This window comes from Anopheles coluzzii, chromosome X (genome assembly GCF_943734685.1).
Source record: "Anopheles coluzzii chromosome X, AcolN3, whole genome shotgun sequence".
Taxonomy (NCBI): domain Eukaryota; kingdom Metazoa; phylum Arthropoda; class Insecta; order Diptera; family Culicidae; genus Anopheles; species Anopheles coluzzii.
Genome location: NC_064669.1, coordinates 14463801 through 14486617, shown reverse-complemented (window position 1 = coordinate 14486617; position 22817 = coordinate 14463801). Strand labels below are relative to the sequence as shown.

The window sequence follows — 22817 nt, the reverse complement described above, 5'->3', positions numbered from 1 at the left end:
ACACAACGATCATGTAACACTGCGATCCTCAGTTCAAATCTTCTTCGGCTCTCCACTTCCAATGCGCCTGCGAGTGCTTACTTGCACACACGGTTGAGGTCAGTGATGTTTCTCTTACGATTTGTTCTTCCCCAATCAAACAGCGCGTCTCTGCTCTCTGATATCATCCTAACTGCTATGCGACGTCGCAAATCACATGAAAAGTGAAGATTTGGTTTATTAGGTAGTGTGAAGTAGTGTCTAGTGTGTGAACACTTCTCAGAGGTACAGCGACAGTGTTAATTATCGCTACAGAAGTTTCAATTACCTTAACGAACTACCTGCAACCAGAGTGACACGACGCGCGATATTTTCTGGCCTTGCTTTGCTCTAAACGAACCCATTGCGCTGCTGTCACCGCGTCATCAGCATGCCCGTCCTGACTGGGGCGGGTATAAAGGCTGCTTGCAACATACCTACCCCGCTACCAGTTACTACGGCTACTACTACTACTACTACTGCTAGTCCCCAACCCCAGCCGGAGACTATGAGCGACTTGCGTCACTCCGGTGGTGGCATCGTGCGCTGGCTAAATCCCGAACGCTGTGGCACCGGTCCCATCGGGGGAGTAGACACATCGCCGGGCAGCGGCATCCGCTTCGCGTTTCAGTGACTCAAAAGACATTTTTCGACTGGCTACGAGCAGTGCTGCTAGCTTACCAAAGAACCTGTACAACGCGGGAGGAAGACAACCACCACCACCACCATCGCCATGTCATTCTCGTCGAACGATACGATGCGCCCGCTGGCACTGCAGCGTTCACACTCGCTGCCGCACCTGATCAACTCGCGGGAAGATTCCGGCGTGGCGCTCAGTGCCAGCGGGTCCTGCAGCGGGCTGAACAATCTCGGCTACGGTTCGGACGGTTCGTCCGGCAGGCGGCACCGGCACCATCACCATCATCATCGCCACCATGACCTGAAGATACCGTACGGGGCGCGCCTGGTCGCGGATCTGCGTCAGCTGATAACGCTCAAGCAGCACTACTACCCGGAGGGTGGCTGGGGCTGGCTCGTCACCTACATCGGCATCGTCATCAACTGTATCGCCCACGGGCTGCAGCTATCGGCGGGTGTGTTCCTGCTGCAGACTGCACACATCTTTCCCCACCTAACCGTGGCCGCAGGTGAGTGTTTGCTACGTACCTGCTTCCGGGAAGATCGGCCGTGGCTTGGGAAAACATCATCATCCCCCCGTGTCCAGCATTTGATCTTTTCGGCTCGAGATCAAATGACACCTAAAACGATATGGTGTCCGCTCCTCTAGCGCTTACACACATATTGGCGTTGGCCATGTTTGGGCCGATATAATGTTTTAATTTTCTGTTTGAATAATTCATAGCGTGGCGTCGCGCATAACCGCGAACCGCGCGCTCGAGATGACGTTTCGCTCGCCCCTAGCTATTCCTCCACTCCATGCTACGGTGCAGCACAAACAAGTTCACAGTGCGACGCGGGCTCGCTGGAAATGGTAGTAACGCATTATGTCCCTTGTTGGTTTTTTTTCCTGCACCCTCTCATACCTGCTCCATCTTTTCTACACTTTATTAGATTCCTGCGCTGATTGCATTGCGTTGATTTTCTCTCCTCCGGCTCCTCTATTCGCCACGGTTTTAGCTACGGTGTGTCTACCCTGTCCCTTTTCCGGTACAGTTTTCTCCATTGGGGGAATAGCATGCACCACCCCGATTGGATGCGTATATCTCCACGCAATCATACACATATACACTCGGATCACCCTGATTGATCTTGGCAGTCTGCGCGGGAGCGCACTTGATCGGAAAAGTAATGCAACATTTGATGTGCGTTTACGGGCGATGATGTTATATTGGCATTGGCTACCAGATTACTGGTGCCGTACGGAACAAATCGACAATATCATGGAGTTGGACATCTGAATGAAAAACTGAACGACATTACATTTTCTTTGGCATTTGAAGATACTATATTTTACCATATATTTACAAGATCTTAACTGCATTCACATTCCTCTCTTTATCTATGACAAATTATGAATGTTTCTTGCTAGGATCTTCAAAAGATCTCAGAGCAAGCATTAAGAAAACGTCCCTTGAATACACAACACCTTGCCAAAGTTATTCCCAAGATATGTTAAGCTCTTAACTATTATGTTACGTTCTCTTCAGTGTTTCTATAGACATCTAAAATACAAATATTGAATACATGAATACTAGCTTGAATACTAGCTACAAAGAAAATCTAGAATACATAGGCATTTAGAGCATCCTCAAGATCTTCAATATTTCAATATATCTTCCTGCTATTTTGAAGCGTTACCAAATCTCTGGGATGAGATCTCAACATCTTCAGTATCAGCCACTGTCGAGTGGACGTTTTCAATATCTTGAATACGAATAACCCCTAGATATTGCTAAAGACAATGCATAGAGATTCTTCCCAAAAACTACTGTTACTTTCAATGTAGGAATGCTCTTAATAATATCTTGTCTGAAAAAGCTCCACCTATATCTATGTCTGAAAAAGCTCCACCTATGGCTTCGTGTATCCTCTCATATCAATCTAGAATGCTCAAAACTGCCGACAACTGTTCTTCATGATATTTCACTCCACATCCCACGTTTTGAATAACCACAAATGCCCTCAATATATCAATCGTTTCAATATAGACATCTCTATACTTCTAGGCATTGGCTATTGCCTCCCACAATCTGGACACACCGCACACTCCAATTCGTTAAAAGGAACAATCTCATAAATATCCTCACTCATGGAGTGTCTCCCCAGTCCCAAAAGCTACACACACAAAAAGAAACATTCTCTCAATCGGGTTGGATGGGCAATAAATCATTTAGCTTCGCAGGGCAAGCACCAGCTGTTGCGCATCCCTACCAGGCCCTGCAAGGAATACACACACACAGACCACTTCCCTTGTAGTGATCTTAAGCCAGCGCAGCATGATACCGTGGGCAAGAAGGCAAAATAACAACAACAACAAGAACAACCAAAAACAGAGACATTCGCGATATACTTTCCCTTACCCATACTGCCAAGCCAGTCCGTGGGTCCGTGGTGGTAGGCGCTGTCAAACCATAACGGAATCAATTTCCAATTATGTGCGTTGGTTCGCTAAATTAAATTATCATGAATAAAAGCCCACCACCGCATGGGGTAGGTAGGCGACCGCGGCCCGCCCGTGTGTAGTTGGGCCCCCCACGCTCCCATTTTAGGAGTGCAGCCGAAACGCACGGGTGGCAAGGTTTCGGTGGCCAGATGCAGCTGCTAGCAAATCATAATCAACACCATTAAATGATGACGATGATGACGATGATAATGCTGGAAAAGGGAAAAAAGCAGCACTACCCTCACCCCCGCACCATCACTAGTGGGCAAGGAACCGGTAATGGGCGTCCCCGGGGATAATTGGTGGCCTCGATATGGCGGAGGTGGAAGAGTACGAGAGCGTGGGGAATGTGAAGAGGCTACATTACAGTGCTGTTTGCGACGAACACAGTGCTGTTTACTGATGGGCTTTGGCTTAAGGTGAAAATGGAACTATATTTCGGGTTTAATAGGGTAGAAAATAAATGCACATTGCATACTTTTAGGTGCACATACAGCCATTTTGGAATTATTTTGGTTTTGGACAATATTGCACTGCACAGTTGATGAATACGCAAGTGACATCTGCTCGAAATAGTTTTTCCACATCTGCTTGATTAGTACTCGATACGCGTGAAATCGTGGATTTTTGTGTGGATCTCGTGGATCAAATGTGTTGAAAGCGCCAAGATTTGGTGTGTTCGAAAATTAGGACTTCTTTTATCGATGGTTTATGCCGTCGAGCTCAATGTACATTCATAGCTTCGATTTTTGATGAAAAACAAAAGCTAATTTTGTCTGAACTTTATTATAGGATACTTCATTTCCGAGCGAATCTAGAAGAAAGCAACGAGAAAACCGCATCACAGTTGATTTTCAAAAACTTTGTCTAAACTCCCTTAAACTGGTGCAGTTTAAGGGAAGTTTTAGGCTCCAGTTTAAGGGACTTCGCTCGAATTCCCGCTTATTCGTGCTCGAAAATGTTAATTGGGTAAACTGCACCAGTTTAAGGGGTTTTTAGAACAAGCCCTTTAAAATCGACAGCGTTATGGCTGTTTCATTGCTTTCTTCTCTATCCTTTTGGGAAATAATTTTTATAATCCTTATTTCTGGTCGTATAACCATGTCATGTTAAGAAGGTCATACATATGTATAAACGTAATTTTGACGCTTTCAATACGGTTTCCACAGTTCCCAAAATTGTTGTATTCCACAATTTTTCTATTTCGAACATCATTCGAGCAGATCATGGTAAAAAATTTAGAACACATGGGTCACTAGGGTAGTCATCCATCTGCTCCATTTCCACTAGGGTAAACAACAGTGAGTTAATTTCCAACCCCTGTCGTGTCTGCTCAGCGTAACAGACCACCAACTTCTGGCAGGCTGTCGCCATCTCACCCTACCATCCTCTGCTTGATGACATTATTTGCGCGATGCTGCGGTCCGGGGTGGTCCACATCCTCATCTTTGGCCATACTGAGGCTCCGTACCGAGGCAGGTTGTTCCTGGCTCGTTTGTCCTTTTTAGGCGATCGAATTGAATGATCGATTTCCCTCGAGATGATGGTAGAAGAGAGAGAGAGAGAGAGAGAGAGAGAAAGAGAGAGAGAGGGAGAGAGAGAGAGAGAGAGAGAGAGAAGGTGGTGGCGAGGGGCTGTTTGTATGCAAAATAATTGCGGCAAAACGGTTTTTAGTGGCAGTAGGCTGAAAGCAGAGAAGAAGAAGAAGAAGAAAGGGGCAAACAAAGCGAAACACATTGTAGCGTTGTTTACCTCCATTTTTTGCCTCCTTTTTCGTTCGCTCATATTCAAAGCGGCGTGGATGGGCGATGGAGACGTTCCAAGCACCCACTCAACGTCGCACTTTTTGGTTCGTGTCCGGTAGGAGAGAAGGAATGGAGGAAGGTCACAGGGAAGACAAAATAGCATGCAAATGAGTGCGCGTTCGCGTGGCCTGTGTTCGAACTGTGTGTTTATGATGCTTTAAATTGGCATTCTGACCTGACCATTCCCCCCCCCCCCCCCTCCCTCGGGAACATCCACTCGTGGATCTGCTCGAATGATTCACCGATGAACATTTCGTACCATCAAGCCAATTTCGGGCTGTGTGTAATGAGTGTATAATTTGCCCGGGTCAGTGTAGCCAACCGGCTACTGTCTGGCGTTGTGTGTGTGTGTGTGTGCATTAAATCGAACTCCTCCAAAGCACAATGGTACGCTTTGTGCATGTGTTTGGCCCCCCATCCCCCCATTGACTGTACTATTTAAATATAAATTGAATTACACACGAGGTTTCATGCAGCGACTCACTACGGATGCCATTTTTCTCCCCCATCACTCGTCACATCAGGGCGAAACAGAAAGAAGAAAAGAAACATGGCCACACATCTTCCAGCTGTTTGGCCACGGGTGCGAACGCTGAAAAACAAACCCGTCGCCCGTCATCGCCACAGACGGAGTGTTGGAGTGTTTTATTTTATTTTCCAAAGTACCCGCTGGCGTACAAAACAAATGACACAGCATCGCACGCTTAAAAACAAAACGCCCAACGTCTCCCCTCGGCAAGGGTTTCGTTCGGTCTGCTCGTTGATGCTTTCTCCATCCATGTGCTCTCTTTTCCATTGTCCGGTGGCGGGTGTCTCGTCGAGCCCCGGTTTTCCGTCGCACGTCAGCAGTTTCGAGCAGTTTGGTTCGCATCAGCATATTTGGGATTTTTTTGTTTTGTTTTGTTAACGGCTGTGTCCATTCGGGGTGAAGTGTCACGGATAGCGATGAACAAGAGTGAGTGAGAGAGAGAGAAAGGAAAGAAAGAAACAGAGCAAGGGATCAATCGGTGACCATGTGCATGTGCTTTTTATTGCCATTATTTCCCAATTTAACGACCGATCTGTTTTCGGTGGAAGGGGACCGGTAGTGGGGGAACAGTTTTGGCGTTGCTCAATCTTTCCTCGCACCAGGTCAGTCAGCTCGTGGATACAAAATGGAAATATCGTTTTGAAAAAGCGGTGAATAAAGGAACCAAACGAGCAAAATAAACGGCGGCCAGCGTCCGCAACCCCGCAGCCAACAGGGTGCCGTGGTTAATGGTTAAGCAGATGGCGGGGGGATTGGGGTGGATTTCTTTTGTGCCGTGTACGGTTGTCTTCATCCCACGAGACATGCCAATCCAGCGAATTAAGCTCGAGAAAACGGAAAATAAATGGTGTTTCTTTTTTCTTAGTGCCAAATATGTGCGCGCACCGTAAATCACACCGCAGGCCACACGTCGACCAGTTGCGTTAGGTTGCAGGAAAAGTTTGCGATTTAAAAACACAAAACACAACACTCTTTCAACGGTCTGCGAAAGCAATGTCAATGTTTTAATTGCAAAAAAGTAAGTCAATTGTACCACGCTGCAATTTGAGTTGCGGCAGTTCCCAGCGAGCGGATTAAGCCATCGAAAAACCGGTTTGCTGGGTGCACGGGAAGGGGCTGTGGGAAAGCTCGATGGTCCGGTTTTGCTGCGGAAAGGTGCGTGAACTATGCTAAAAATGTGTCAGCCTCATTTGAAGGAATCTTTGCAGGGCGAGAACAAACACCAATCAAACTATTCCCAAGTAACATTTCTTGATTGCTTAAAACATGCTCGCTCGTTGTAGCTACAGTAGAACGTCGATTATCCGGGGGCGCATTAACCGTCGAGCGGCTTAACCGTGCGCATAAATGTGACAGCTATTCAAACATACGGCGAAAATTTGCAGCGATAGTCAAGTGGGCAACCAGTTTTTTTGCTGCTCTATAGTGTCTAGTGGTATTTTCGAAATTCATTTTTGTTCATGAACAGTTGTTAAACCTATAGTTATTGATTAAAATAATATTTTCTTCTTCATATTAAAATTAAAATTAATAATAATTTGGCTCCACAGCCGTTGTCGGTCAAGGCCTGCCTGAACCACTTGTGGGTTTTCAGCGACTAATTGATTTCCCCCCCATAGCAGGATAGTCAGTCCTACGTGTGGCTGCACGGTCCATTTGGGGCTTGAACCCATGACAGGCATGTTGTTAAGTCGTACGAGTTGACGACTGTACCACGAGACCGGCCATAGATAATAAAATAATATTTTACTGACGATTAATCGATTAATTCAAAGTGAATTAATCATGAAGCTAGCGAATTTTATAATGTTTATATGAATTTTATTGGACGATTATCCGTGCAAATCGATTAACCGGCAACCGTGCGGTCCCGAGCTGCTCGGATAATCGACGCTCTACTGTATTGTCACGATGAGAGTTTTTTCTCTAAGTTTATGTTAGTCCAAGTCTTCGCCTTTACTGACATACACTCCTACACACTGCAAAATTATATAAAAGTTTAATAATATAATAAATAAATGGCTTAATCTTTAGCCGTCAAATGTCATCACTTGTATGTTTGTTTCATTTTAATTTTCAATTTCAACTTCAATGTCAATTTCAATTCATTTCGCATGTCAACCTAGAGAGGTTAAACAATACCTAGGTTAAACTAGAAAATGAAGAGAAAGTAGCCTGAACAAAAAGTAGTAATAATAATCACTATCGCCAGAGCAGTAATAAACCGCTAAGCGTGGCGGGAGAAAAGAGATGGGGAAGTGGGAATTTTAAGGGATTTAGTAGGTTTTACTGGAAATTAAACGAGTATGTACGAGTACTGCAACACGTCGGGTCACCAGAGAGTGTAGACCAAAAATACAATATCGAGTCTCATAATCAGGCATAGGCTGGCATTTGTACCTGCAAGCCGGCGAAATTCTAGTGAAACGATTTAGCAGTTCTCGCAAATTCTAGAGTTGAACGAACTAACGAACGCACAATACAATTCCTTCATAGAAAATAGATTTGAGAATCCAGTAGATATCCCTTCCACCATAGAGCCCAGAATATTGGTAGCTTAGCAATACAACTTTCAAGATGTTGATTGATTGTTGTAGTTTGTTGTCTATCAAAAGGCATAACATCCGTAATGTAATGACAAAAGGATGTCTATTACGACAAAAAGAGACCATTGTAAATGTTCAGAAAAAAAGACGAAGAAAGACAACACCATTGGCAAAACGAATTAAGACAATTTTGCAATACTGGGCAATCATACAGACTGCTGATGGTAAAGATTTTTTTTTTCAAATCATCGGTGTAAAGCAGATGATGATAAGGCGGAAGAACTTTATGTAGGTCACTGATAAATAAAAGAAACAAAAGATGACTTAAGACGCGTTCTTGTGAGGCGACCTTAACTTATTTTTCTCTATCACAGAGAAAAGACTTGAGGATAAGGATAAGTGTCAAATGCATCTTCAAGTCCGTACCCACTACATATGTACATCTACTGGATTAGCAGAATCTATGGAAGGTATAGCTTTCGACATTGTCGAGAGGGATTTCATCAGACAACACTATTATATTTATGAGAATCATCTTTCGTGTTTCTTTTTCACTATTAGTGATCTCGCTACAAATATATGTTTTTGCTGGAAGTTGTGCTTCAGTTGACTATATGAGGAAACATATCTACCGAAGGTGGACATAAAATAGCCTTAATGTTTGTGGTAACCGTCTTCTAGCTGAAGCAACTTGCCCGCAGTCGTTTTTAGGGTTCAAAACTGATAAGAGGACAAGCGAACGTTCAAGGGAGCTGCGAAAACTTGAGGTTGGACTACTAGCTTGATGAGAAGCTTGTACAAACACATTGCGAAGACAGTTTAAGTATCTCAGTAAGTCATTTTCCATCGATTTTAAATACAGAGAATGATCTGAAAGATGGAGAATTTAGATCCTAAAGGTACTGAAGCCGAGAGACGACGATCGTCGTCCGTTCACGTGGGAGGCTTAAGTGAAGTTACTGTTACACCGGAAAATGGGAAAACCTATTCCACTCTTTGTACACCCTAGATATTGCTTGTTCGAATTACTGTCAGTTTTGGTCCATAGAGCATGATCTGGTTGATCAGCACTGTTTCAAGTATAATTGAGTCAAAAAATTGCTCAATGCATTATGGCCAAAAAGTCGTAATCCGTTCGATATAAGTAAATTATATATACTTCTAACTGCGTATGGTACTGTTTGCATACCTCATAGATTGTTTAGCTATAATTTCGCCTTAAAGTATGCAAACAGCATACCAAATCTTGCCTCACACACGCTAATTGCACGCGATAGCTGCATTTCTTTTCAATTTCATTTCATGTTGTCCACCTGTCAGCATTCCTAGACACGCGCGGCAATTAATCGCTCTCGCGCATTGGAAGATCAAGATACCAGGGTTGGGTGAAGGTAGGGGCTAATTTGCCATTTTGATTTTCCACGTTGGCAGCTAGCCCGAAAATTGTCAGCCGGCCTGCTGGGAGCGTCGAAGCTGGGGCGAGAAGCCGGTGCGTGGTAATATTTCCGGCCTGCGATACTGTTGGTCTGGCCCGGTTGATTTATGATTGAAAGTGAAATTTATGCTCTCGTTCCAAACAAAAAAACACACACCTCCCCGCTGCTCCCCACAAGGGGTAAGCAACTTGTTTACTTATGCGCGTACGTGCCGGTTGCAACCTTCAACCTTCTGCGGTGGGCAGGGCAACAGGCAGGATTGCGGTTTGTGTCGAGTGACCATCTTGGTTGGGGCCTCCCCTTGGCGTAGTCCATCCATTAATCAGTGTCCATCAAAAGGGCAAGGGAGGGGAGTGGGGTAGTTTGGAAAACAGACGGCCATGTCTGCGCTGCTCATATACGCGAGCGGTTTGATTTGATTAGGATAATTAATTACCCACCGTAAACGTCGGCCGCTGGGGCGATGAAATGTGCACAATAAAGTGTGAAATAAAAACACGACCCACCTCCAGGGCGCTCCAGGCTCCTGGTCCGGGCGGGATTGGGGGATTTTGACTCGCTCGGAAGTGGAAACTCTCATCGGACGGAAATCAACACCCCGCAATCGGTTACACGCGCAGCACAAAGCATTTGGCTGTGTTCTACATTCTCGTTTGTGTTCGGAACGGTTTTTTTACTCTTTTTTCTGGCATTTCCTCCCGGCGCGCGTACAAGATTTTCCAGTTTTACGGTTGACCGTTTCAGCTTGGTTGGCCTCCTTTTTTTTGGTTGCTTTGTGATGACGAAAAACTGTCCAACGCAAGGACGAATGTCATTTGCAGTTTGTATTCGGTGTGCACTGCTCTTGTTTCGCTGCAACAAAGACCGCAATGAAATAAATTGATGAAAGAAGACGTAGGGAGTGGAGAATAAAAATACACTTCGCATAATTTTATACCACCCAGCAGGGACAGTGTCGGAGTTTGATGTTTTAAACTTTGAACACTGGCGGTGTCGTTTAACCCGAGTGCAATGAGTTGCTGGTTTAGAAATGAACATCCACGCATACACACACAGAATTCTTTGTTTTTCAAATGTTTCTTTGTAAGGAAGGAGACGATTTGTCATGGCATCAAACGTTGCATGTTGTACTTGAGTAGATTATTCGTTCAATTTATTGCTGGGAATGTGCTCGAACCTAATCTATCCGACAGATATGTTTAATTTTTATATCACTTTTATGGCTTCCAGTTTCATTACATTAAGGGAGAATGTCTCCTTCGGATTTACATACATTCGAGCAGTTATGGATACTAAAACAACAATTATTACATTACATAAGCGCTTACAATTTTATTAAAAAAAGATAGTGGTATGAACTAATGTTGGGTTTCATGAATCTTTCGTTGAGTTTCATTCATATGAAACAGTAGTGATGGGTGATTCGAATCTCGAATCGACGCTTCAGAGATTCATGAATTTCTAAAGATTCACGAATCTTCAAGGATTCATGAATCTCGAAAGTGTCAATTTAAGATAAATAAGATTCATAAATCCATTAAATTTCATATACCTCCAGGGATTTATGAATCTTTAGAGATGCATGATTTTTAAAATATTGACTTTGCCCAATCCCACCTAACCGTCTCCCCGTAGCATGGACCGTAGAATGGGCCGTAGCAAAACAAACTATCCAGCTGTGTTGTACTTGCAAAGAAGTTTCGATAGCCTGTATAGACTGGCATGACCACGTAGGTTATTACGCAAAGAAGAAGAATAAAGAGAAGCTCAAGTTCTTTGAATCTTTGGAGATGTACGAATCCCTTCAAATTCATGAATCCCTAGAGAATCGTGAATCTTTTGAAATTCATTTTAGATTCAAGAGTCTTTCGAGATTCATGAATCTTTGCAACCGAGATTCTGATACATTGAATTATTTCAAAGATTCATTCAGATTCATGAATCTGAATCAGATTTACCCAACACTAGTATGAACGTCGGGCCGGTCTGGTGGTACAATCGTCAACTCGTATGACTTAACAACATGCCCGGCATGGGTTCCAGCTCCAAATAGACCGTTCCTCCATACGTAGGACTGACTATCTTGCTATGTTCACTGAAAGCCAAGCTCACTTCACTAGTGGGTACAGGTAGGCCTTGACCGACAAAGGTTGTTGCGCCAAAGAAGAAGAAGAAGAAGTATGAACGTGCTTTGGTTGATAGGAGAAAAAGACTAGATAAGTTGTCGGTACAATGTTGTTAAATTATACTGAGGTTCATTTGTAATTTTGTATTTCAAACAACTGCTCGTATACTTATATTAAGGACTACTAGTATTGTTTTTTTTCATTACCGATAAATAGAGCGTTAATCCACTACAGTATTGGGTTTCATGAATCTTTTGTTGAGATTCATTCATATAAATCTTCAACGATGAGTTGGAATCTCGAATCGAATCCCTAATCGCTACAAATACATAAATTTCCAAGGATTCATAAATCTCCAAGGATTCATGAATCTCGAAAGATTCGCGAATCCATTCAGAATCATGAATCTCCAGAAATTCATTAATCATTAGAGATGTACGATTTTAAAACTATTGCATTTGCGCGATCCCATGATGTAGTGGATTACTCGGAACGACTTAACAAAATGCCCGTCGTGGGTTCAAGACTCGCATGGGCCGTCTCCCCGTATCAAAACAAACACTCCGGTTGCGTGGTACTTGCCAACAAGTCTCGATAGCTTGCATAGGGTGACATGACCACGTAGGTTGTTACGCCAAGAAGAAGAATAATAAGAAGCTCAAGCTTTGAAGCTGAATCTTTGGATATATATGAGCCCCTTGAGATTAGTGAATCTTTTGAGATATTTGAATCTTTTGAGATTCTTAAATCTTTTGAGATTCATGTATGTTTGAGATCCAAGAATCTTTTCAATCATTTCAAACATTCATTCGGATTCTTTAATCTGAATCAGATTTACCCAACACTAGTCCACTAGCAATTTAATTCGATGTACCATTTCTTCTTCTTCTCTTTTTGAGGTTATACTCCGGTTCGGTATACGGAGTCCAGCTTCCTGGGCCCTCCGCTACTAGTCCGTGGTTGCGTTTTACTGCGAACCTCTTTAGTTTAGGACCAGCTACTGAGGCTATATGTCCTGATCGCAGTCTGCCTTCTCTCATGGTTGAAAGGTCTGAAGTTACCCTTAACAACTTCAACCCCCGTTTCACGGTGGTCGGCTGTTTCCCCACAAATAGTCTAGACTACTTCGTAACAAACAAATCCAATTCAACACGGTAAAACGTGAAGAAAAACCTCTAACTTGCTTAACCGCAAATATTGATCAACTATGTTTGAAATCGATGTACCACAAACAAGGATGAAAAATTCATTCAACAAACAAAACTATCAAAAAACAGCTCGAACGCTCTAATACTAAGCTAGATAGACCAAGTACACCGGCTAATAACACACGTTTAGGAGCAAGATTTAATTGATCAGAAATGCTGAACCAGCAACTGTCCTGTTTCACGCTCGTGCGTACCAATTCTCAGCTCGTTTGCAAATGTTTAAAGCAAAGAAGAGTGAAAAAAGACAAAACAATGACCTCATGATGCTCCTCCGCCTTTTGCCCAACGTGCTCGAGTTCGGTTTGCCGGAGCGGAAGCGAGCAAACATGCCCCACAATAGAGACCATTCTTCCGGGTGACCATTTTCCACGCTCATTGCACCGTACAGAGTTGCCCGGGAAACGGGCGGAACTGATGCTGATTTCCTGTCCAATTTTCATGGAGCTTTTCTCGCGATATTCTCGACACGCTACGCAAAGGGCGGAGGCGGATGGTAGTAGGAAAGGAACACTGCAAGTGTCGAATTTTACTATTTTCACATACGCAACAGCAACGAGAAAAAAATCCCTTTCACCCCCGGGAAAAGTAGGTCAAAGTTTTACCTCCCGAACCTTTAGCGACAAATTTGTGCAATGCAATGTGTGTGTGTGGAAAGAAGTTTTGCCCGGTTTGGTTTCTGTAATACGTTCCGAGAGATGTGCACCGTACCGCGCGTACTTAAGCGCGATTTGCGGAAATGGTGGAACATCCCCCATCATCGCCCGGCGCAGGGCAGAGGAAGAAAAACAAGCGCCAAAAAGTGAGCTTAGAAACAAAAAGGTTGACAACGAGCGGGGTTGCGTGTGCTCGATTTTTTTTCTCTCCACAGCTTCCTCCTCCCCAAAGTGTGCACCCGTTAAGCGTGCGGATGTTTGTCGAGCACATTGACATTGGGGTGAAAGTCCCTGATCAAACGGGAGAAAGAAAAGAAGGTGTAAGAGGGGGAGGATAATGTGCAGCAAGCCGGGAATATCCTTTAAGCTGCAACGCAAAACTATCCCGGTGTGTAATGGTTTCAATGAATCTTGATCTCATAGACTGGGATTGGGCAGGCAGGGTGCAAGTGTACCACTTCACTTCTTTGCCCGTTTTGCAGGTGGTTTGGCACCGTCCGATCTAATGTCGATTTTATTGTGCGCTGAAAGTTGTAAGTGTGTGTCTGTGTTTTTTTAACATTTGGTGGGACACGAGGTGCTCCAGAAATGTCCCCATTCTGCGGGCATTTCTGGCTATGGCTGGAAAGTACTGCGGTGGCGCCACTGCCATCAGTGTGCACCGATGTGCATGATGCTCTGCTTGTGGTTTCGTTTAGTTTCCCATTTTTGGTGCGTGTTTGTTTTTTTGTTTTGTTTTTTTTTTTGCCCCACCATCAGCAGCAGCAGCAGCAGCTTCACCTCATAACATTATTTCATTTCATTATTTTACAACTTCGCATCTCGGCGCGACTACTTCTTATGTCGGGATGGAGGTGAGACCAACAAACATCCTTGGTAGTTGGAGGGGTTGAGCAGATGCAAACAACATCGTTTTTTTTTTTTTTGGGAGTCACGTTGCTCCATTTCATTTCCTCCCGTTTGCATATACAAACACAAAGTGCTGCCGGGCTGATCTGCACACAATCGAAGCAATATGCGACCCAAATTGCAAACAGTTCATTGAAAGGGTGGCCGCGGTCAATGATTAACGCGGTACTGAACGGGCTGGCCCACAAACATAAACAAATCGTCCCCGCGCGGATGCACGTTGAACCCGAGAGAGCAGCCAGAGTGTTGTGCTGCTGTTTTTGTTGGAAACGAGATTTCACTTTCATCCGTAGTATGTGCGTGCCCTGTTTCTGCTGCTGCTGCTCACAATCTTTTCCGGAGGTTCGCAGCATACATCCCTCCGCGTGAGCGCTTGTGTGTAATCGTAGTTTGTGTGGTGATGGTTGTTTGCTGGAATTTCGGCTTCCCTCGCGCGGCTTTCTCGCTCGGGTCTCCGTCGGTTTCTGCTGGCACGTTGGAAACTGCGAGAGAGCTGTTCAAAACACGCGCGCGATGATACCGAGAGTCTCCCTTTCTCGACACACACACACGCACAGCGTGTTACAGGGGAGCTTATCTTAGTTAGTTAAACGATTAATCTCTTAAAGTAATGTCTTGGAAATTTCCCTTTCGTGAAATGTCTTGAAGTGTGTCTCAGAAAATACAAGACTTGTCGCGGGGTCCGAGTGGGATTTTAACCTGTACGACTGGTGCGGGCTAATCATGAGCTAGCGAATATGTCAATTAAACCACCGAAGCGTGTCTAGGACAATCATGTAATTATCGCTTAAAAACTACACAAAGTAAGATTAAAATATTGTTTGGCGTACTTATAGGTACTTAACTTATAATAAATCAATATTTTTTATCGCAACTAGTTGAATAGTAAAGTTTTATTAATGCAACAACGTAATATTTAAACACAGCCTCCACAACATTTAAGTGAGCTCGATTTTGTGATACTAAGCATAGACTCTAGCATTTGTATCATTATAAACGATAATACGCTCTAGCAGTTCTGTCAGATATTTCAAACTCTCTGTATAATGGTAAAAAGTATTTTTTTAAAGACGCATTTTTACAGTCATTATCGCTAAATTTACAGCTAAAATTTCCAGAATAAATTTTGACAGTGTGCATCTATTTTTGTTTGTGAGAATACAACATGTTCTCAAGGCATTGTTTACACTTGAAAATACAAGCAAATTTTCATAACTTTTTTTTATATTTTCAATTAGAATAATAAAATTCTTAATTGCTGAACTTCAATTGAATTTGAACTTGAATACTTTTGGAACAAACAGTTTCATACATCAGGTATAAACATTGAATTACAGTCAAAAATTGTTGTCTTAATCACTAAAATTGATGCGCACTAAGAAAAATTTTAGCCAAAACTTTGACAGGCTGTCAAAAATTGCTGCTTTAGATACTAAGATAGGTGTGTTGGCGCTAAAATAAAACGGCAACGGCTGTAACCCTTTGAAAGTCTCGTCGAGTTTAGAATATAGAAGGTTTATCATATAAATTGTTGCAAAAGGTAAGCAAAGGAAGATACATCAGGCGCATATCACACGCAGCTTTATTTTATCTCACGCGACGAATGAAGCAAAACAAAGAATAATAAAACTGCACGGGCTACATTAAATTTATATAACAAGCAGACTTCAAAACAGAACAAACACAACAAAATGTACTATGGCTTGTACAACTTCGAGCAATGTTTTCAATCAAATATCGAATCTGTCCAAATAAATATCGGTTTGAATTAAAGTAAATTGTTTCACATGTATCAATCCAAACAGACCAAACACTCCCATATCTTTCGATGGGCTTGTATTGGTATTAATATTATTGAAGCTGAAGTATTAGAACAGTGAAGGGTCTTTTTTTTTCAAACGAATATATGGAGTATTTGTGTAGATGAATAAACACAATAAGATACATTTACATCATAATTTATTTCATATCTGCCTACCCAAAAAGTACTACCTTGATCTAGTACATCGGTAGATGATACAGTAAAAACTATTTATAAATACGATGACAAACTTTGACTTTTTATATTAATGAGGGACGCTCGAAATAGGTCATATTGCTTTTGATTATGACATTTTGAACCATTTGAATGTATTTGATACTCAAACACAAAGCTTGATTATGTTAAACCTAGTGCACATTATCTTAAAAACACCCGAAAACCCCTGCGCTGTACTGTGTTTCCACCCGATTGGGTGCCCTTCCTTCCGCGGCGGCTGCCCGAGTCCGATCAGCCGGTTCCGATACCGAGCCGAAAGCCGCATAAAGGGAAGCCGCATCGTGCTGCGTACGAATCGCTTCGGGTTCCGATTCTGTGCTGAACGTTCCCGCAGCTTCCCAGCCCATGGTGGTTCGGCACGCCGTTGCCGCGGGTTAGTTCGCTGGCGACGGTGGACCGATCCGGATCTTGTCCACCTTTCTTCCTTCCCTCCTAGTTGGTTTACTTGCCGGAAAAACTCTCGTGCCGAAAACTGTGTTTCCCTATCCATTCCGAAACCGTGTTTGTACCGAGTGAATTTACTTTTTCGTGAGCGTGAGGAAAACTGCCAAGGGTTTGTGAGTCGCTGTGGACTTCAGAGGGGCTGCCAGAAATAAAAAAAATGCCACAATTTTGGCAAACTAAATGCCACAAAACGAGGCAGTACACGTGTGAAGTTGTTTGGGGCCACCGTGCGCGCACCGTGTGACGTGACGGGACCCAGTTTCCAGTGTGCTCCGGTACCTCTATCAACGACTCTATCAAAGCAAAAATTTCCCCGCTGAGAATTGGGGACGCAACAAAATAGTCGCAGACAAAAGGGCAGAAACGTTCGTTTTGGAGAAAGGGGCTGCAAAGACGTCTGTGCAGAAGACGATCCGCGCACGAAGATCACCGCAAAAGCAAACGCGAAAGCAAAGGCAAACGTAGACCTAGACTGGGACGGATCAAGACACGGGCTTTAGCGTGTGGCCCGGTGTAATCGGGACGATCAGACTAACCCGTTCGGCAGTTTGTGGAGCCCATTGTTACAAGTGTCCAGACGTTTGGCGGTGGAATTCCAGGTGGATGTAATTACAGCGCCATTGTTTCAACTCGTTCGACGCAAAAACTGCCTTTAACCGAGCAGAGTTTAGTCGAATGCTTGTGCTTGGATCTGGATCGAGTCAAGTGTTCTGATTTCAGTTGGGAAATTTCTTAAGTGTCTGATGACTAAGCCTAAGCCTAAGATATTCGAACTTATGCTTTGCGAAGTTAACAGAAATTCTAATATCTCAATTGCTGCGTTGGGTTTATTGGACCAGAGCAGCACCGGCCCGAACTTGCCTCGAGAGCAGCAAATTCTTGAGCCTTATCCTTCCCCTTTGGCGCTTGAAACTTATGCCGTCCTCTTAATTGGACACCACACACGCGTGAGACGCAACAAGAAAATTCTTAAGCCTTCCCTAATTGGCCCCAATCATCGAACTTGCCTGCAAGCTCGCGGCAAATGTAATCGAACCTGTCGAGCACGTGATTTATACCGTGCAGGGCCTGCCGTCCCAAAACCTTTCCATACCACCATACCATGTTGGAGTTGCAGGAAGTTCCCGTCGCTTCCTGGTGCGCAAGGGGTTACGTAGAACAAATCTCACTGCTTACCGCACAAAGTTCATCCGTTCTTCGGGCGATGGCCAATGTGAAGGCAGATGAGGTGTTGCCGTAATGTGCAACAAACAAACGAATAACGAATAGCGCACAAAGTCTGACAGCAGAATCAAAGTGATTGGGAAAAAAACTGGCGGAAAGCAAACTTTGGTTCTGCTGCTGCTGCACAAGGAAATCCGATCGGAAAGATCTTCTTCGGGTAGCTCGGCTTGCTGCAAACACTCAGTTTTGCAACTTCCAATTGCTCCATAAAAACTTATTCTCGTTCTTCCATCACTTGTCTCCAGCGCAGATTTTATTGGATCGGATTGGGATGAGGGAGTGTGAAAAAAACGGGAACATTTCATTTTTGCATTCCCTTTCTGCTTCTGCACGGGAAAGGGTAAGAAATGCATTGGCCGTGGTACAGCAGGGCGCAGAACAATGCCACTTTCGAGTGACATTGAGGGCGTTTGGTTGCAAACATCTCCCTCTGCCTGCAGCTGACTGTTGAATGCGAACGTCATGTTTCAGAATGTTAGGAACAAAAAAAAACAACGAATCTTGATGACATTTCTTGCCCACTGTTCGGGAAGTTGGGGAAATCACACGCAGTGACACTAGCGCCCCCCTGTCCTCCTGCTCCCGAGTCGCCCCAGAACAAAGATGTCTTGCGACGCTGATGTGTTGTAAAAATAAGAACCTGTGCTGTATTTTCCCTCCAAATGATTTATTGTGCGATGGCTTCTTCTGTTTTCACAAATGAAGAGATTTCCCCCCAGCGCAAATGCTGCTCCTGCAAACCCACACAGCAGCTTGCCAATGTCGCAGTTGAGGCAGTGTGGCCAGAGAGGCATAATATCGTTCCCCTCCCAGCTGGTTGCCAAAGCTCCCACCCCCTCCCCTCGGCATGGCTTTTATTAATTAGAATGACGGCGGATTTAGGGATGCTCCCCTTGCGACCTGCCCACAATCAAGGCTACGGTGGGAGAGCTAAAAATCCTCGCTAAATCAACGCTGACGAAGTTGAGCGATTGGGAGCGACCAACCGGCAACCAGCAGCCGTGTCAGCGGTGTGTCGCCGATGCGGTGTAACCCGGTGTGTAACCGCACCATCCAGCAATTCGGCGGGCGGGAAAAACGCGCACACATACAGAGTAACCTTCAACCATACCAAACGCACGCATAAATCAAACACTCTTTTGCGTGTTTCTTCGGCGCAAGACCTTGGCGCGATACGTGGTGCGCGAGATGTAGCCGTGAAACGGCCGTAACCAACGAAAAAGAAGCGGCATAGCACATGTCCGACCTCGAAGCGCAAACATCTCCCTTCTTCCTTGGCAAACAAAACGAAGACATAAAAAAAACATTACATTTATAGAACCCTTCTTCCGATCCAGTGCTGTATCGTTCGAGGTTTTTTGGGACGAAATTGAAGATGAAATTTTCCTGGACCGTACGCTATCTGCCAACTAATAGACATGCAGGACATGTGATTCCACTTTTTCCCTTATCGGTTTGCCAATATTTGACCATCCAAACCACATGTTTCTGGTGACTACCAACAGCCAACAACACGGACCATCACGATGTCCCCGATAACTTGGCGCTGCGGTCAAAGGTACTTCCTTTCGCCTTTTGCGCACTCCCAATTGTTTGCAGCTTATCGTATGATGACAGGCCCGAGACAGTGTGACAGGGCATAGAAATTGTCTACTTACGGAGACACCGTGTCGGCAGAGGCATTCCAGAGCCACTCGATCGCACTCGCACCGTGAAGAAGTTCTGGGCCTGGTCGTGTTGCGCTAGACGCCATTGCTCTGACGCAAACTCGGGGGTGCTTGTGCGAAGAATTGCTTCGCTGGGTGATGAAACGGTGCAGCAAACGGGCATATAAAATTATATTTATACCACATCTACCCCTCTGTTGCTGAGTGGATTCTTTCTTTCCCTTGCCCTGCGAGCAGTTTTCCTACGTTGACAGTTTTTTTCTTCTGAATTTTCCCCGTTTTTATGTAGTGCGTTTTTCGGGCTGGTAGATTAGCGGTGCGTTGGAGAAGCATACGTGAGTGACAGTGTGCGTGTGTGTGTGTTTGTGTGTGTGTGTGTGTGTATGTGTGGTAGATAAATAAACAAATCAAGCAGCCGCACAGCGTGTTCTTGATACGGCCGTGATGTGAGGCCGGTCGATTTGGGTGCGCAGCGGGGAGTTAACACGCAAAAGTTCGTCCAAAACGTCGCAGAGGTTTCGCAACATGGCACCGCAGGGTATGGCCGGGCGCTAGAGGGAGCCACCAACGCAGCGAGCCGAACCACAGAATGCGCATCCTATTCCAGAACGAGCCGGTGTACGGGAACTACGAGGATTCGGGCGTCGCCACCAGTGCCGATGCCCATTCGCTCGTGTTCGATGAGCCGCTCACACCCCCGCCCGTCGATGGAGGCACTGGTGGTGGGGCGAAAAGTAAGAGCGCTCCGGCCGCCGGTTCACCGCTCGGCGAGCTGGAAGCGTTGGCCAAAGCGCTCGCCCAAGCGCAGGGCGCCAGCTTGGTGAAGCGAGCGGCCGGTGAGGCGCGCCCGAAGCGCCTGAGAAGACGCACCGAGAAAGCGGGCGACAAGCAGAAGTCGAGCGAACCAAAAAAGCAAGCGGTAGAGGCGGAACAGGAGGAGGAGGACGAGGAGGAGGACGATGAAGAGGACGACGACGATGAAGAGGAGGAGGAGGAGGAGGAGGAAGAGGAAGATCCTGAGCATGGGGAGGTCGGGGAAGGGGGCGATGGACACTCACCGACCCTGCCGCATCTACTCCACCACCGGCACCATCACCATCTGCCGCATCAGCAGCGCGCCTCCAGCCGGATGTCCAACACCAGCACCAGCACGATCAAGCAGCACTACTATCCGGAGGGTGGCTGGGGCTGGATCATCGTGCTGGTCGGCGTACTAGTGCACGTGCTCACCCACGGCCTGCAGACGGCGGTCGGTGTGGTGATACTGGCCGCCGGACGCACCTACCGCATCGAGTCGATCATCGTCACAGGTGAGGTCCACACTTGTCGTGGAAGAATGTTTTCGCAGAACGTTGGAAATAAGAGCGGAATGTCCGGCGTGTCCCATTTCGATAGTTGCCATCTTGAGAGGTTTCTGATAGATCTCATAAAATTGAAGATGTCCCTAGTTGCCACTGATCCTGGGAGAAAGATCTGGAGAGTTGGAGTTCTGGGATGTCTTCAGAACGTTGGTTCCAGAGTTTGGCTTGCCTATTATTGTAGAAGTAAAAACTGAAAATGAAAGCAGAAATCGTTCTACAAGATCCAAAAAGATATTCGTGTTTCGTTTCTTAGCCGTGAGATCTCGTTGCCGAATTTCGAATGTTTCAAAGATTCGCTCTTAACAATAATGGTTCCTTCAATTCTTCTAGAATGTACATGTTCGTCTGGATTAATGGAATCTACAGGGTAGAATAATGGAATCTAAAGGGTATATTAATGGAATCTACAGGGTGAAATCTGGAAAATGCAATCTGGTTGGATTTCTCGTCGAAATCGATTTAAATTACATATAATAGCACAAAACTTGCATTATATTCAATTTCACACCTGTCACGTTTGCACGTTTGATAACGATCCGTAGGCGCTTGAGTAAGTCGTTGTAGACCGCTTTATGCCGCATTTCGTCCCATATTTTTCATAACCGCGTCTTCAATCCGCCCAAATTAAAATGTTTGACGTCACTTAACGTTTCTAGCATGCATGCTGCTGAAGTCCAAGTGCTGAAGTCAAACAGGTTCAAACCTGGAGACATAGCAGGCCATTCCGATGCACTTATGTAAATACTCCTTCCACTGCTCAGTAAAGTTTTAAGCCTTATGAGCTAGAGCTGAAATCTGTTGGAAGCTAAAGCTGTCGTTGCCAAAAAGCTTGGAGAAAGATTTCAAAATAGTATTCCTTGTTGATCTTCACGCAAAATTTACTCATGTGTGTGACACACAGTGACAGAAAACATAATTAAGGGACATTCGAATACATACAGCACTTCTACGCTACCGATTTGTATATGTTCATAAAACAATGTTTATATAATAGCCTCCAGTAGGATTATCAATTTTTACTATCGCTGAAAGTTCTTGTAGCATAGAAGATCGTGCATTTGATGAAAAATCTTCGAAAATTTTAGTTTTGGAAATGCGGGGGTATTTATGTGCTATCCAAGATGAGCATTTTCTTTAGAGTTGAGATCTGAATATCTATCCAAAGATCTAAAATATTTTTTATTCTATTACAACATAATACATTTCAAATGGACGTTCCAGCAACTTCTAGACTATCTCTTATTATACTTTCTAAGAACAAATATCACAAAGCGTGTAAATTGCCCCATGCAAAAGAATTAAACCCGAGAGATATCAGATAACCGATACGATACCGATAGTCATTTCTCAACCGTTCGACACCAATAATTAATCTACCCGCTCCCAAGTAATTTGAGTAGCCTAGGCCACAGCACGGGATGCAGAATGAAGAGAGATTACTTTCTGATCGGAATATGCAAACAGGGCAAAAGCGTTGCTTCTCAAGTGTTGCATAAATGCGAATGTTTGTTTAATTAAATTGCAGTCAAGTATACCCCCGGAAACCCATACTATGATATGATGGTAGTGTATCATTTTCGAGGATAATTAGAGCACAAGAATGAGTTCAGCTTGCTAGTATTCGTTACCCCCTTTTTATTTCGTTTGCATCGGAGCGTATAGATCGGGTTCTAGATTAGGGTGTTCGCACACCTTGTATATTTATTTATTTATGTTTCTAGCACTAGTC

At 44.5% G+C, this 22817-nt stretch overlaps 1 protein-coding gene across 14 annotated transcripts in view; it reads left to right on the top strand.

Moving 5' to 3' along the window:
- Nucleotides 1-22817, top strand: part of LOC120952554 (monocarboxylate transporter 12-like) — a 126349-nt gene that overhangs the window by 93584 nt on the left and 9948 nt on the right. For 2 of the 14 annotated variants that reach the window (XM_049607988.1, XM_040372029.2), the window contains exon 2: nucleotides 144-1166. The exons of 6 other annotated variants lie outside the window; for them this stretch is intronic. In XM_049607988.1, the coding sequence (XP_049463945.1) occupies nucleotides 752-1166 (415 nt within the window). In that variant the 5' untranslated portion in view covers nucleotides 144-751. 6 more of the 14 variants (XM_049607841.1, XM_040371962.2, XM_040371970.2 and 3 more) reach the window with 6 other exon arrangements.